Here is a 14,087-nt window from a genome sequence, read left to right as displayed (position 1 = left end):
AGATAATCGCCTCAGTGAGAGACGTAGGGAGAGAAAGGCTAGGCAGAGAGTCTCCCCACCCTTCTCAAGAACCCCGCCTTCTGATCGACAATGGAGACCTTCACATCACTCCTTCTCATCGGAGCCGTCATCCTCCGAGACCTCTCCGCCTGCAGACTCTTCTCAGCTCTGAAGAACCCATGCAGCTGGGGAGGATGAGACTCTCCCGTGTTGAGAGACAACGTCGCCTTCAACAGGGTCTGTGCATCTACTGCGGTCAACATGGCCACCAGGTACGCCTCTGTCCAGCGGTGCCAAAAGAGCAGGCTCATCAGTCTCTGAGGGGGCGCTGGTGAGCCACACGGCAGACTTTTCGTCCCCCTCAAAACGACTGCAGCTCAGAGGTACTGTCTCCTGGTGTCAGACCTCAGTTTCTCTCAAAATTCTGGTGGATTCTGGAGCAGATGACAATTTTATTGACTCTCGTTTTATTTCCCAGCACCGCTTACCTTCTGAGCCCCTTCCCAGACCTAAGAACGTGTTCGCTCTCGACGGTAGACTCCTCGCTCGCATTACTCGCCACACGGGTCCGATTACCTTGGTTACGTCTGGTAATCATCATGAGACCATTTCTTTGTATATAATTTCATCACCCACTTCACCACTTGTGTTAGGTCTCCCTTGGCTGCAGCTCCACTGCCCACACATAGACTGGGCTACACTTACTATCACTAATTGGAGCCTTTTCTGCCATTCTCATTGCCTACACTCTGCGATACCTACCACTACCACACCTAGTCCTCCTAAACCAGTTGATCTTTCGTCCATTCCCTCTGAATATCACAACCTCCAGGAGGTTTTCAGTAAGGATCGCGCATTATCACTGCCGCCACACAGACCTTATGACTGTGGTATTGACCTTCTCCCCGGCGCGCCTCTACCATCCAGCAGACTGTACAACCTCTCCAGGCCTGAGAGGGAGGCCATGGAGAAGTACATTACAGACTCGTTAGCGACCGGACTAATCCGCCCTTCATCCTCTCCTGTAGGGGCAGGATTTTTCTTTGTTGAAAAGAAGGACAAGACTTTGCGGCCCTGTATTGACTATAGGGGACTTAACGACGTCACCTTTAAGAATAAGTACCCTCTTCCCCTCATGGACTCTGCCTTCGGCCCCCTCCACAAGGCCACCGTGTTCTCTAAGTTGGACCTCCGAAACGCCTACCACTTGGTGAGAATCAAGGAGGGAGATGAGTGGAAGACTGCTTTTAATACACCATTGGAGCATTTTGAATATCTTGTGATGCCTTTTTTTTTTTTTTTTTTTTTTTAAAGATTTATTTTTGGCCTTTTTGCCTTTATTGATAGGAAAGTGGATAGAGTCGGAAATGGGGAGAGAGTGGGGAGAGACATGCGGGAAAGTGGCCACAGGCCGGACGCGAACCCGGGCCGCCCGCGCGAGGACCGAATCCTCGCAACATGGTACGCGCGCTGTCGCTGCCGCTGAGCTATCGGCGCCCCCTTGTGATGCCTTTTGGGTTAACTAATGCCCCTGCCGTCTTCCAGGCGCTCATTAATGACGTTCTCCACGACATGCTCAACAGATTTGTGTTCGTTTACCTGGATGACATTTAGATTTTTTCCCAGTCGCTTCAGGAGCATGTCCAGCACGTAAATCTTGTGCTGCAGAGACTATTAGAGAACAGACTCTATGTAAAGGCTGAAAAGTGTGAGTTTCATGTGTCCTCAGTTAGTTTTCTTGGTTTTATTGTAGAGAAGGGGCAAATCAAGACCGACCCTGCCAAGGTCCAGGCAGTGGCTGAATGGCCCACTCCTACAACAAGAAAGCAACTTCAAAGATTCCTAGGGTTTGCCAATTTCTATCGTAGGTTTATCCGCGATTATAGTAGAGTTGCTACACCACTGACCAAACTAACCTCGGTGAAGGTTCCTTTCGTTTGGTCTTCTGCAGCAGAAGGGGCCTTTGTTAAGTTAAAGAGTTTGTTTTCGTCAGCCCCCGTTTTATCTCACCCTGACCCCTCTGGTCAGTTTGTTGTGGAGGTTGATGCCTCGGACTCTGGAGTGGGGGCTGTTCTCTCCCAACGCTCTGCCGCGGATCAGAAGTTGCATCCCTGCGCCTTCTTCTCCCGACGTCTCACCCCAGCTGAGAAGAATTACGATGTGGGGAACTGGGAGCTCCTGGCGGTCGTGTTGGCTCTGCAGGAGTGGCGGCACTGGCTGGAGGGTTCAAATCATCCCTTTGTGGTATGGACAGACCACAAGAACCTGTCTTACCTTCGTTCTGCCCGCAGGCTTAATTCACGCCAGGCCTGCTGGGCTCTGTTCCTGGGACGCTTCAACTTCACACTCACCTACCGCCCAGGTTCTAGGAACGTGAAGCCTGATGCACTGTCTCGGCAGTTTTCACCACCGGTTGAGGAGGTCGCGGAGGAAACCATCCTGCAGTCCTCTTGTGTGGTGGGGGCTGCCCGTTGGGACGTTGAGAGGTTGGTCCAGGAGGCCCAAGAACATCACCAGCCCCCTGTGGATTGTCCGCCTGCTCAGCTGTTCGTACCTCCGGCTGCTAGGTCAGAGGTTCTTCAGTGGGGACATGCATCGAAGATCGCCTGCCATCCAGGTTTTCATCGGACCCTGAGCCTCCTACGACAACGCTTCTGGTGGCCGTCCATGTCAGCGGACACTAAGGAGTACGTGTCAGCCTGTTCAGTTTGCGCCCGCAGTAAGGCGTCACACCGTGCTCCAGCTGGCCTGCTTCGTCCTCTCCCTACACCTCACAGGCCATGGTCCCACATTGCCTTGGACTTTGTCACAGGTCTGCCTCCGTGAAGGTAACGCAACCATTCTGACAATTGTTGACAGATTCTCTAAGATGTTGCATTTTGTTCCTCTGACCAAGCTGCCTTCTGCCCTGGAGACAGCCTCTCTGCTCACCCTGCATGTTTTTAGACTTCATGGCATACTGCAGGACATTGTTTCGGACAGGGGTCCACAGTTCTCCGCGCAGGTGTGGAAGGCTTTTTGCCAGGCGTTGGGGGCGTCGGTCAGCCTGTCCTCCGGTTACCACCCTCAGACCAACGGCCAGACGGAGCGGACTAACCAGGACTTAGAATCGGCACTTCGTTGTGTCACTGGCCAGTTTCCTGCTTCCTGGTCCACCCATCTCTCCTGGATCGAATACGCCCACAACTCCCTGGTGTCATCTGCGACAGGTATGTCCCCCTTCATGGCAGCTAATGGATTTCAGCCTCCCCTCTTTCCAGCACAGGAAGCAGAAGTAGCTGTTCCGTCAGTTCAGGGGCATCTACAACAGGCACGACGGATCTGGCGCGCAGCCAGAGCTGCACTCACCCGGACTGCGTTGCAGAACTAGAGGTTGGCGGATCGTCACCGCACTCCGGCCCCGGATTACCAACCCGGCCAAAAGGTATGGCTATCCGCTCGGGACCTTCCGCTCCAGGTGGAGTCCCGGAAATTGGCACCCAGATACATTGGCCCTTATGAGATCGAGCGGGTTATTAATCCCTGTGTGGTTCGTTTAAGACTTCCCCCCTCGTTGAAGGTTCATCCTTCATTCCACGTGTCACTCCTGAAGCCTGTCAACTCCAGCACTCTCTGTCCTCCGGCCGAACCCCCTCCTCCCCCCCGGATTATTGACAATCACCCGGCTTTTTCAGTCCGGCAACTGTTGGATGTGCGTAGGCGAGGCCGAGGCTTCCAGTTTTTAGTTGACTGGGAGGGTTATGGGCCAGAGGAGCGCTCATGGATATCTCGCGCCCTGATATTGGACCCGTCTTTGATTAATGACTTTTACAGCCGGTTTCCAGACAAGCCTGGTAGGCCGCCAGGTGGCGTCCCTTGGGGGGGGTACTGTGAGGTTTCAGTTCTGTTTGGTTGTTTTCTGTGTGAGTTTGTGTTGTCCTTTCTCCCCCTCCCTTCTCTGTTCTTTTCTCCTCTGCAGGTATGTGTGGCTGGCTCCTCCAGGCAGCAGACGAGGCACACCTGTCTTCCATCTAATCAACCCCTCCATATAAGCCTGGCTGTCACCCTACTCCTGTGCCAGATAATTCCGTCTCGTTCGGTAGTGGCATGTTTGCATACAGCAAGTCATTGATATTCTCTAGTTGGTAGTTAGTCTCTAGTTTTTGTGCTCTCGCTTTGTGAACATTTTTGGACTGAACTTGTTTTTTCTCTTTTCTAGTTTTTGCTGGTGTGCCTCCTGGATCGTAGAGCCAGCCAGCCTCCTGCCTTCACTGCCTGCTCTTTTGTTTTGGAACATTAAATATCTTTTGGTTAAAACTATTTTGGTTCGTCTTTGTCTCTGCATTTTGGGGTCCACCAAAAACAAAACCTAACGGTTGACATTTGCTCCATTTGAGCAAAAAGATGAAAACACATCACACAAAGAAATGTAAGATCAGAGAATATTTTATTATGGTGCTTTTCACATCATATTATATGATTAGAAACAGCCCATCAACTGAAGAGCTTCACTCGGCCTCTTTTCCCTGTCAAAACAAAAGAAACAATCAAGATATACAGTACAATCCTTAATGCACATAATGGTTGTGTAGGTTAAGACAAGATGTGTTTTTTATTCCTGATTTTATTTAATGAGAAATTAGGAGGGAATTTATTTGTTAAGCACTAAGATATAAAACACTAACATACCTTGCCAGAGTCGCGGCTCTTAGCTCTCAGCTTGTTAACTTGGGACTCTGCAATGTCTGCACGCTCCTCAGCCTCCTCCAGCTCATGCTGGACCTTCCTGCACTTGGACAGATGAGCATTGGCCTGCTCCTCCTAAAAGGATAAAAAAAAAAGACATTTCAAAATATAAGAAATACAAGGATAAAATGGTTTAAAAATCAGGTTTGAAAATGGCATTTTACTTTTATATGAAAAACTCTCTTACCGCTTCCTCAGACTGCCTCTTGTAGGCCTTCACCTTGAGCTGCAACTTGTCAACCAGATCCTGCAGCCTTGAAACATTTTTCTTGTCCTCCTCAGTCTATGATAATAGGTTCGATACATTTTATTTTTACATAATATATAGGTAATAATGATTTGATACCAATGTCTAAGTGACTGTATACCTGGTATGTCAGCTCCTTCACTCTCCTCTCATATTTGCGAACGCCCTTAACAGCATCAGCTCCACGTCTCTGCTCACCCTCAACCTCTGTCTCCAGCTCACGAACCTTCAGAAAAAGCAAAAAAAGAAATGTAAATGTAAATCTTTCAAAGTCTTGCCCCAGTTGTACAAATTCTGAACAGGATTTTCTCACCCTAGACTCAAGTTTCTGGAGCTGCTTCTTGCCACCCTTCATGGCCAGATTCTCAGCCTCGTCCAGACGGTGCTGCAGATCTTTGACTGCAACCTCAAGGTTCTTCTTCATCCTCTCCAGGTGAGCACTGGTATCCTGCTCCTTCTTCAGCTCCTCAGCCATCATAGCAGCCTAGAGGAAACAGCATTTAATGTTAAGAAACATCTCATTAAGACGCATTAAGCCAGCGTACAAATTAAGAATCTTTTAAAAACCTACATCAGTGATGGCCTTTTTGGCCTTCTCCTCTGCATTTCTTGCTTCCTGAACTGTGTCATCGACTTCACTCTGGACCTGAACCAGTTCACCCTCAAGCTTTTTCTTGGTGCTCATCAGGCTTGTGTTCTAAAAGAAAATTGAATAGTTTAATTAATTTAGAAAAAAGATGGATTTACAAAGTTGTTCAGAAAATTAAAAAGTACATGTATTAAAGTAAAATCACCTGAGAGTGCAGGAGACCAACACGCTCACTTGCGTCCACCAGCTCCTGCTCAGCAGTTTTGCGGCTTCTCTCAGTCTGTTCCAGAGCAGCTCTAAGTTCCTCAATTTCAGCCATCATGAGACCGTTCCTGCGATCTACCATAGCAGCCTGTTCCTTCAGGTCTTCCTGAGCTCTGACAGCGTCATCAAGATGCAGTTGTGCATCCTAGTGAAAAATGGCAGGAAAATATTCCCTTGAATACCAAGTAGTGCACTGACAACAATCTTCGATCAAAATCTGTGTGATTCAATACCTTCAACTGTGCCTGAACATTCCTCAGCTGCTTCTGGGACTCAGCAGCCTGGCGATTGGCATGGCTCAGCTGAATCTCCATTTCATTCAGGTCTCCCTCCATCTTCTTCTTGATTCTCAGGGCATCATTCCTGCTCCTGACCTCAGAGTCCAGAGTGGTCTGCATGGAGTCAATCACCCTCTGGCTGTTCCTCTTGATCTGCTCCATCTCCTCGTCCTTCTCAGCCAGCTTCCTGTCTACCTCACCCTTGATCTGGTTGAGCTCAAGCTGGACGCGAAGGATTTTGGACTCTTCATGTTCCAAAGTTCCCTAATGAATTTAAAGAATTAAAATATAAATCTTTAAAATACGTGTGTCCATAATGATTTTGAAATGTTTTTCAGAGGATTTTCCCATAACAATTGTACCTCAGCCTCTTCAAGAGCTGTCTGGATCTCAGACTTCTCAGTCTCCACCTGCTTCTTGGACTTCTCCAGCTCATGGATGCTCTTTCCAGTTTCACCAATCTGTTCAGTGAGATCTGAGATCTCCTCTGCAGAGAGAATCATGTGTTTTGTATTGTGAAACCTCAAATGTTTACTAAGTATTGAATGCAATGTGAGAAAAAACAAATGGAATACAGTGCTTCTGTAGTATGCAGTATGAACTCACGTTGCAGGTTCTTGTTTTCACGCTTCATGGTCTCCAGCTGATCCAGAGCTTCCTCATATGAGTTCTTCATCTTGAACAGCTCAGTGCTGAGAGAACGAGCCTCCTTCTGAGCTCCCTCAAGCTCTGCCTGACCCTCCTCATACTTCTGTTTCCACTCTGCCAACACCTAAAAAGCCATTCATTTGCTTAGTTGTTTATTAATACAATGGTGAATAACCGTAGTGTGTCTTTGAGTACAGAGTACAGTTGATAGAGGGAAATGTTACCTTGTCAAAGTTTCTCTGCTTCTTGTCCAAGTTGGCAGCCAGACCATTAGCTCTCTCCACATCAATCATGAGGTCCTCCACCTCACTCTGGAGCCTCTGTTTGGTCTTCTCCAGAGAAGCACACTTGGAATTGACAGCCTCAATCTGTTCCTCAGCCTCCTGGAGGCGCTGGGCAAGCTTTTTCCTGTTTGAAAAGTGTGATTGGTCTCAGTGAAAACTTTAATAATCCATTTAGCAGAGCACTGATAATGTTTTCTCCACATACTAATGCAAATTAATGAAATCCTCCAACATGTTGAAATTTTAAACTAGTGAAAGGAGTACTAACAGTTCAGGCAGTACATTAGTCATTTTCAGCTAAGCTGTAATGCTTTACTTAAACATTTGGGTTTTTTTTGTTTTTCTTGAAATGTAACAATTTAAACTGTACGTACTTGGATTCTTCAAGCTCTTCAGTGCGCTGGATGGCATCAGTTTCATACTTGGTTCTCCACTGAGCCACTTCACTATTGGCCTTGGACATTCCACGCTGCAGCTCAGCCTTTGCCTCCTGCTCCTCCTCAAACTGCTCCCTCAGCAGGTCACAGTCATGGCGGGCTGATTGCATTCCATGGGCAAGGGCATTCTTGGCCTAAAGTAAGAAATGCCATCAGTGTGGGAATGTATTAAATCACACATACTGTACAAGGGTATCAGTAAGAATTGAAAGTTTTCTTACCTTAACCTCCTCTTCAATCTGTCTCTTCAGCTCTTCAATCTGCTGAGTGAAGGCCTGTTTGCCTCTGGTCAGCTGGGAGACAAGAGCTTCTTTCTCCTCAATTTGACGGGAAAACTCACCTTGACAGAAAGATATCATGAAACTTTAGTTTGTGTTTTCTACATTTCAAAATAATCAACGACTCTTCACCGATAACTTTAACATACCATTTTCTGTCAGGAGACGTGCTTTCTGTGCACTGATGTCATTATTTTGACGGACATTTTCATCATTCTTGGTCTTCAATTCGCTGTATTGGTCCTCAACAGTACGGCACATCTTTTCAAGATTTCCCTGATGATGAGAAACAGAGATCATATCAGTAACCATTTGTTTTCTAATATGTAAATGTTTATTATACTAACTAAAGTATTAAAGTAGGACATTATGCATTGTCTACCTTTGCTTTGGCAACAGCCTCCATGTTGCTGGAGAGGTCATCAATCTCCATCTTGTATTCACTCTTCTCCTTCTCAAGTTTCTGCTTGACACGCTGAAGGTTGTCGATCTGCTCTCCCAGCTCAGCAACGCTGTCAGCCTGCTTCTTGCGAAGAGCAGAGGCAGTGGCTTCATGCTGCAGAGTGGACTCCTCAAGATCACGGCGGAGCTTCTGGAACTCTGCTTCACGTTTCTTGTTCATCTCAATCTGGGCAGCAGTGGCTCCACCGGCCTCCTCCAGCCTCTCACTGATCTCCTCAAGTTCCCTGGAGAGGTCAGCTCTCTGCTTCTCAACCTTGGCACGAGCTGCACGCTCAGCCTCAATCTCTTCCTCCAGTTCCTCAATGCGGGCCTGTTGAATGTAGGTATGTTGTCTTTCAGTAAACATTCACTTTACAAACAAAACAATATGTATTCTGTTTACTGTAACACAATATGTTACCTGAAGCTCCTTGATCTTCTTCTGAAGCTGAGCACCCAATGACTGCTCATCTTCAATCTTGCTAAGGAGCTGGCTGGTTTCAAAGTCCTTCCTGAAGGAATCATAGATACATTTCTTAGTGAGAGTTCATGCTGTTATAATAACATTTGTGTATGCTTTTGTTGAAATAAACAGTTACTTTTTAATTTTCTCGTCAGACTGCTGCTTCTCATTCTCAAGATCCATTATGGATTCCTGGGCCAGTTTCAGATCACCCTCAAGCTTTCTCTTGGCTCTCTCAAGGTCCATACGCAGCTTCTTCTCTTGCTCCAGAGACCCCTCGAGCTAAACAATAGTATACTACTTAATCATCAGGATTCAATACCATGTTATTTTCCGTTCTGAAGGACTTCTGAAGGAACTTACATCATCCACTTGCTGCTCAAGCTTGGTCTTGGCCTTGGTCAGAGTGTTGACCTTGTCCTCCTCAGCCTGCAGATCATCAAGAGTCTGCTGATGAGATTCCTGAAGGGCTTTCTTCTCCTTGGTCAGCTTGGCAATGCTCTCATCCTGAGAGGCCATCTCCTCAGTCAGGTTCTTCACCTACATTTGCAAGCAAGACATTGTCATTGAGGGAAGTGTTTAGATGGAACTTGATGGATGAGACAGATTTCTAAACCCAGACCTTGTTCTCAGTGGCATGTTTCTCCTTCTCCACTTTGGCCAAGGTAAGCTCCAGATCATCAATATCCTTCTTGAGCTCAGAGCATTCATCCTCCAGTTTTCTCTTCTTGGCGGTGAGCTCAGCATTGATTTCCTCTTCATCCTCCAGCCTCTCAGTGATCTCTTTACATTTGGCCTCCAGCTGAATCTTGCTCTTAATAAGACCCTCACATCTCTCCTCAGCATCTGACAGATTCTCTCCTTCCTAGGTTATCGTAAGGAAAAAAAAACGTCAGCAAATCAATATTGGATAACATGAAACAGCATATCAGTTCATCAATGAAGACTTACAGATGCGACTTGCAGCTGCAGGTCATTCTTCTCCTGCAGAAGGGACACCATCTTCTCCTCCAGCTCCTTCTTCTTGGCCAGGGCAGTAGCCAAATCTGTCTTCATCTTGTCATAGTTCTCCTTCATCTGCTGAAGTTCCTTCTCAGTTTCAGCGCTCTTGAGCAGAGGCTTGATCTTGTAGTACACTTTCATCCATGGCCAGTGTTTGACATTCATGAATGAGCGGATGTTGTACTGGATGGAATAAATGGCTTCCCTACAGAAAAGAGGAAGATGGTGTAACTGACCATTTTGTTGTGTGACATTTTTTTATTAAAAACTAGCTTTGTCCAACATGCCTCCTCTCTGTCATCTTCACAAACTCCTTTCTCATGACGTAACCACGGCAGAGAGCCTGAGTCATGGTGACCAGAGATGCCAGCTTTTCATCTCTCATCTCCTCAAGGGTACCCAGAAGACCAGCCTTAAAGAACACCTAAACAAACATACAAGGATGAAAATGAATACTGCAAAAGGCTACATTAAGTAAAGATAGATAGTAAGTGAAATCATCAGTCATGAGTCATGATGTAACATGCTCACAAAATGGAAGAAACATCATATCCCTTCAAGTAGAACACTGAAGAGAAAAAACATTCTTAACGTATCTTACCTTGGTGTGTCCAAATTTGTACTCATCATGAGGAACATCAATTGATCCAAGCAGCTTCTCTGAAGCCTTCTTGTTGTCAATGAACTGGCCCTCAGGGATGACACTGGCATTCAGTACCTTGTATCTTTTATAAGAGAGTTCATTGTTAGTGTGAGTGGTGCTTTTAAACCTTCTTTATCAAAAAATGCACAATATGTCTAGATACCTCTGCTTGAAGTCAGCATAGAGGATTCTGCTGGGGAAACCTTTCCTGCAGATTCTGATACCCTCCAGTACACCGTTACACCTGAGCTGGTGGATGACCAGGAAGTTCTCCATCAGACCTGTAAAAAGACATTCATTACAGTCATTAAACATTTAACAACAACATACAACCATTCCTCAAAGACTCTATTCAATTGATCTTTTCTATGTACCTGGAGTCTTTGACTCATTGGGAATCAAGCAACGCACAAAGTGAGGATGAGTGCTCCTCAAGTTAGTCATCAGCTTGCCCAAGTTCTCCTGTAGATCCACAATTTAAAGTGATGTTATTTAATACACATCAGTTTGTAGTATGAGTGAGAGGTAATTTCATAACAAAGTCTTCAAAACCTTACCCTAAACTGTGAAGACACAGTCTGCATAGAACCACCCTTCTTCTTGCCTCCCTTCTTGCCAGCCTCTGTTGATATGTTTAACATTCACATAAAGTAATGCTAGTGTTTTGAATAATGTACATTTTGTTGAAAATGAAGTGAATCGACATTACATTTATTTTATTTTAATGTTTGACTTTCCTACCTTCAACAACAGGAGGGTAGAGAGCAGCCAGCAGTTTAACTGCGGACTTCTGATACAGCTGAATAACAGACTCATTCAGTGGGTCCTTGTTCTTGTCCAACCAGCCACCAATGTTGTAGTCCACAGTACCAGCATAGTGCACCAGGGAGAAGTGGGCCTCAGCCTTGCCCTTTGCGGGCTTGGGCTTCTCAAATGCTTTGTTTTTGCCGAGATGCTGGTCATACAGCTTGTTCTTGAAAGATGTGTCTGTTGCCTTGGGGAACATGCACTCCTCTTCAAGGATGGAGAAGATACCCATGGGCTTTAAAAGAGGGAAAGACATATCTCATTATATTTCTATTTACATACATTCACATTAAGAAATAGAAAGAACCTTGATGTTAAAACACCAAATGTAATTGTTACCTTCTCAATCAGCTCGATACAGGCAGCCAAGTCCATGCCAAAGTCAATGAACTCCCAGATAATACCCTCCTTCTTGTACTCCTCCTGCTCCAGGACAAACATGTGGTGGTTGAAAAACTGTTGCAGTTTCTCATTGGTGAAGTTGATGCAGAGCTGCTCCAAAGTGTTGAACTGTAAGGGGGCATAACACGAGAATTAGTTTTTGCAGACAAAACAACTGTTCATATCATGAAAAGTCAGTCAGGTACTGAACTGTTGGAGATTAAGCTTACATCAAAGATTTCAAATCCAGCAATATCCAGCACTCCAATGTAGAACTGCCTTGGCTGTTTAGTGTCCAACATCTGGTTGATACGAACGACCATCCACAAGAACATCCTCTCATAGATAGACTTGGCCAGGGCACTCACTGAGTTATTCACCTGAATAAGAAAACAAAAACTTTGATTAAAGTCAGTGAGGTATTCAGAAAACACTAAACTTCCTCTCATGATAAAAAATGAGGTACCTGAGGTACAGTCTGTCCCTTGGTCACAAACTCATTTCCGACCTTCACTCTGGGATAGCACAGAGCCTTCAGCATGTCAGCAGAGTTTAGACCCAGCAAGTAAGCAACCTTGTCAGCATCTGACAAAGGTGAAGTGATTCACAGTTAAAACAATCAGCATTTGATTGTGAACTAAAATCCAGACAGATTACACAAAAAACACATTTTTGTTGTTCCAAAACTATGGTTTTAGCTAACATTTAGATCTCACCTTCTGTGCCATCAGGCTCAGCCTGTTCCTCACGCTGCTTCTGCTTGAACTTCATGTTACCATGGTGGAGTACAGCACCAGTCATCTTGTAGATGCTAATTTTCTCTTCACCAGAGAATCCCAGGATGTCAATAGCGTTCTGTTTGAAAGAGGTGTCCAAACAAAAGATTGTCACATAAGAACATGTGTTAATGATGTTGCATTCAAAAGCATAATTTACAGTTTCAGAGGTGATACAGAGGTGTCCACACCAAATGCTTTCAATTGTACAAATTGTATTTAGATTCACAAACGTACGGTCTAGCCTTTTTCACATATGCACTTAGGATAAAATCCACAGAATTATTATGCTCCAGAGATTCTCCTGACCTAGCCGTTCACATTTGCATCTCACAGCTGGAGACGATCCCTGTCAGAGTTAAGATGTGATGTAAAAAAACAACGTGGAAGAGGTGGGCAAAGCAACAGAGTCCGCTATACGATGCTATAATTAAAATATTTGCCTTCATGTCAATGCTATGTTCAGTCCCACAGAATAGTAACATCAACAAAAGAGCGGAGAACATCATACTTGCCATCAGAAAATATGATCGGCTACAGCAATTTAATTACGTGCACGGAGACCGTAATGATCGCATTGAGACACTGGATGTACCCTGCAGCAGTAACAATATAGAAACGTCACTCCCCCTCCCATTGGCGCAAAGTGAATTATTTAGAAAATATGCTGCTTCGTTCTCTCATGACCCTACTATGACTTTCTGCTGAAAAATACTGGAGGTGTGGCCGGAGAAACTCTGGGTGAGACCCGCAGAATTTTTTTTTTCAGGAGATCCCATACATGTGTAAAGGGGTTTATGTTAATGTTTACAGTGAAGTTCACTCACATCAGTGGCTTCCAGCTCAACTTTGTCATCAATGCTGGCAACAGTGATCTGACCCATACTACACGTGGGGAAGTCATAGGGGTTGGTTGTGATGAGTGACATTTCTGGAGATCAAAAGGTTATAAAGTTCAATGCATTGTCATGTATTAAATGTATAGAGTGGTTTAACATTGAGGAACAAGTCGATGTGTTTACCAATAATCTCAGGTTTGTGGTTGGTCATCATCTGGTAGAAGATATGGTAGCCTCTCTCCAGCTCAAGCTGGAATGTAACTCTAGACTTCTCCAGCAGATCTATGAATAATGTTCATGAGTCACACTGGCCAATTCTTCACTCTAGTTATTTGTATATTGTATTAGTATTGTTACTTACATGTCTCAATATCAGCACTAGACAGTTTGCCAGTTGTGCCGAAATGGATTCTGATGAATTTACCCTATTTGGAACAAGTTTTTTTAACATCAATGAACATGGACAATGTGTCACAAGACATCTGATTTACAGAAATCCCTCCATACTTACGAAACGAGATGAGTTGTCATTCCTCACAGTTTTGGCATTACCATAGGCCTCCAGCAGAGGATTAGCTGCAATAATCTGATCCTCAAGGGAACCCTGTAATGGTGGTTTAGTGTTGATGTAAAAATAGTTAATTTTATTTCCAATGGAAAAATATGAAATTGATTATTTGTTAACAGTAATGTATCCCACCTTTGATGTGTCCCTCTTCTTATCACCACCAACTGAGATGGTTGCAAAGTACTGGATGACACGCTTGGTGTTTACAGTCTTTCCAGCACCAGATTCTCCACTAGGTATAGAAAAGACTTTAAGAACTTGTTTGATGTATTTCTTAAAGGGGACATATTCAGAAAAATCTATTTTTGCAGAGTTTTTGAACATTTATTTTAGTAACTGTAGTGTCTATCAACCTACATATTTTGAAATAAATCAATCCAGTACTTAGTTTGTTGTCTGCATATGACTTATCACACA

At 44.9% G+C, this 14,087-nt stretch overlaps 1 protein-coding gene across 1 annotated transcript in view; it reads right to left on the bottom strand.

Annotated features, from left to right (window-relative positions):
- Nucleotides 1–4,407: 4,407 nt before the first annotated feature.
- The window catches only part of LOC306824928 (myosin heavy chain, fast skeletal muscle-like), an 11,271-nt gene continuing 1,591 nt past the window's right edge, over nt 4,408–14,087 (bottom strand). Inside the window, exons 7-41 of the mRNA XM_079345335.1 lie at nt 13,803–13,902; nt 13,614–13,706; nt 13,464–13,527; nt 13,286–13,384; nt 13,091–13,194; nt 12,204–12,342; nt 11,954–12,072; nt 11,718–11,867; nt 11,446–11,616; nt 11,041–11,341; nt 10,857–10,921; nt 10,674–10,761; nt 10,463–10,580; nt 10,258–10,381; nt 9,944–10,080; nt 9,606–9,861; nt 9,277–9,519; nt 9,018–9,194; nt 8,791–8,936; nt 8,613–8,703; nt 8,133–8,522; nt 7,900–8,026; nt 7,694–7,812; nt 7,410–7,606; nt 6,976–7,159; nt 6,710–6,875; nt 6,466–6,590; nt 6,059–6,367; nt 5,767–5,970; nt 5,544–5,669; nt 5,286–5,456; nt 5,094–5,198; nt 4,913–5,008; nt 4,669–4,800; nt 4,408–4,505 (exon numbers count right to left, since the gene is read on the bottom strand). Coding sequence (XP_079201461.1) covers nt 4,488–4,505; nt 4,669–4,800; nt 4,913–5,008; nt 5,094–5,198; nt 5,286–5,456; nt 5,544–5,669; nt 5,767–5,970; nt 6,059–6,367; nt 6,466–6,590; nt 6,710–6,875; nt 6,976–7,159; nt 7,410–7,606; nt 7,694–7,812; nt 7,900–8,026; nt 8,133–8,522; nt 8,613–8,703; nt 8,791–8,936; nt 9,018–9,194; nt 9,277–9,519; nt 9,606–9,861; nt 9,944–10,080; nt 10,258–10,381; nt 10,463–10,580; nt 10,674–10,761; nt 10,857–10,921; nt 11,041–11,341; nt 11,446–11,616; nt 11,718–11,867; nt 11,954–12,072; nt 12,204–12,342; nt 13,091–13,194; nt 13,286–13,384; nt 13,464–13,527; nt 13,614–13,706; nt 13,803–13,902 — 5,254 coding nt within the window. The 3' untranslated portion in view covers nt 4,408–4,487. The remainder of the gene's footprint in view (nt 4,506–4,668; nt 4,801–4,912; nt 5,009–5,093; nt 5,199–5,285; nt 5,457–5,543; nt 5,670–5,766; nt 5,971–6,058; nt 6,368–6,465; nt 6,591–6,709; nt 6,876–6,975; nt 7,160–7,409; nt 7,607–7,693; nt 7,813–7,899; nt 8,027–8,132; nt 8,523–8,612; nt 8,704–8,790; nt 8,937–9,017; nt 9,195–9,276; nt 9,520–9,605; nt 9,862–9,943; nt 10,081–10,257; nt 10,382–10,462; nt 10,581–10,673; nt 10,762–10,856; nt 10,922–11,040; nt 11,342–11,445; nt 11,617–11,717; nt 11,868–11,953; nt 12,073–12,203; nt 12,343–13,090; nt 13,195–13,285; nt 13,385–13,463; nt 13,528–13,613; nt 13,707–13,802; nt 13,903–14,087) is intronic.

This window comes from Symphodus melops, assembly GCF_947650265.1.
Source record: "Symphodus melops genome assembly, chromosome: 6".
In the NCBI taxonomy this organism is placed as follows: Eukaryota; Metazoa; Chordata; class Actinopteri; order Labriformes; family Labridae; genus Symphodus; species Symphodus melops.
The sequence above is the reverse complement of the archived record's forward strand: the minus strand, read 5'-3'. Positions and strand labels throughout refer to the sequence as shown.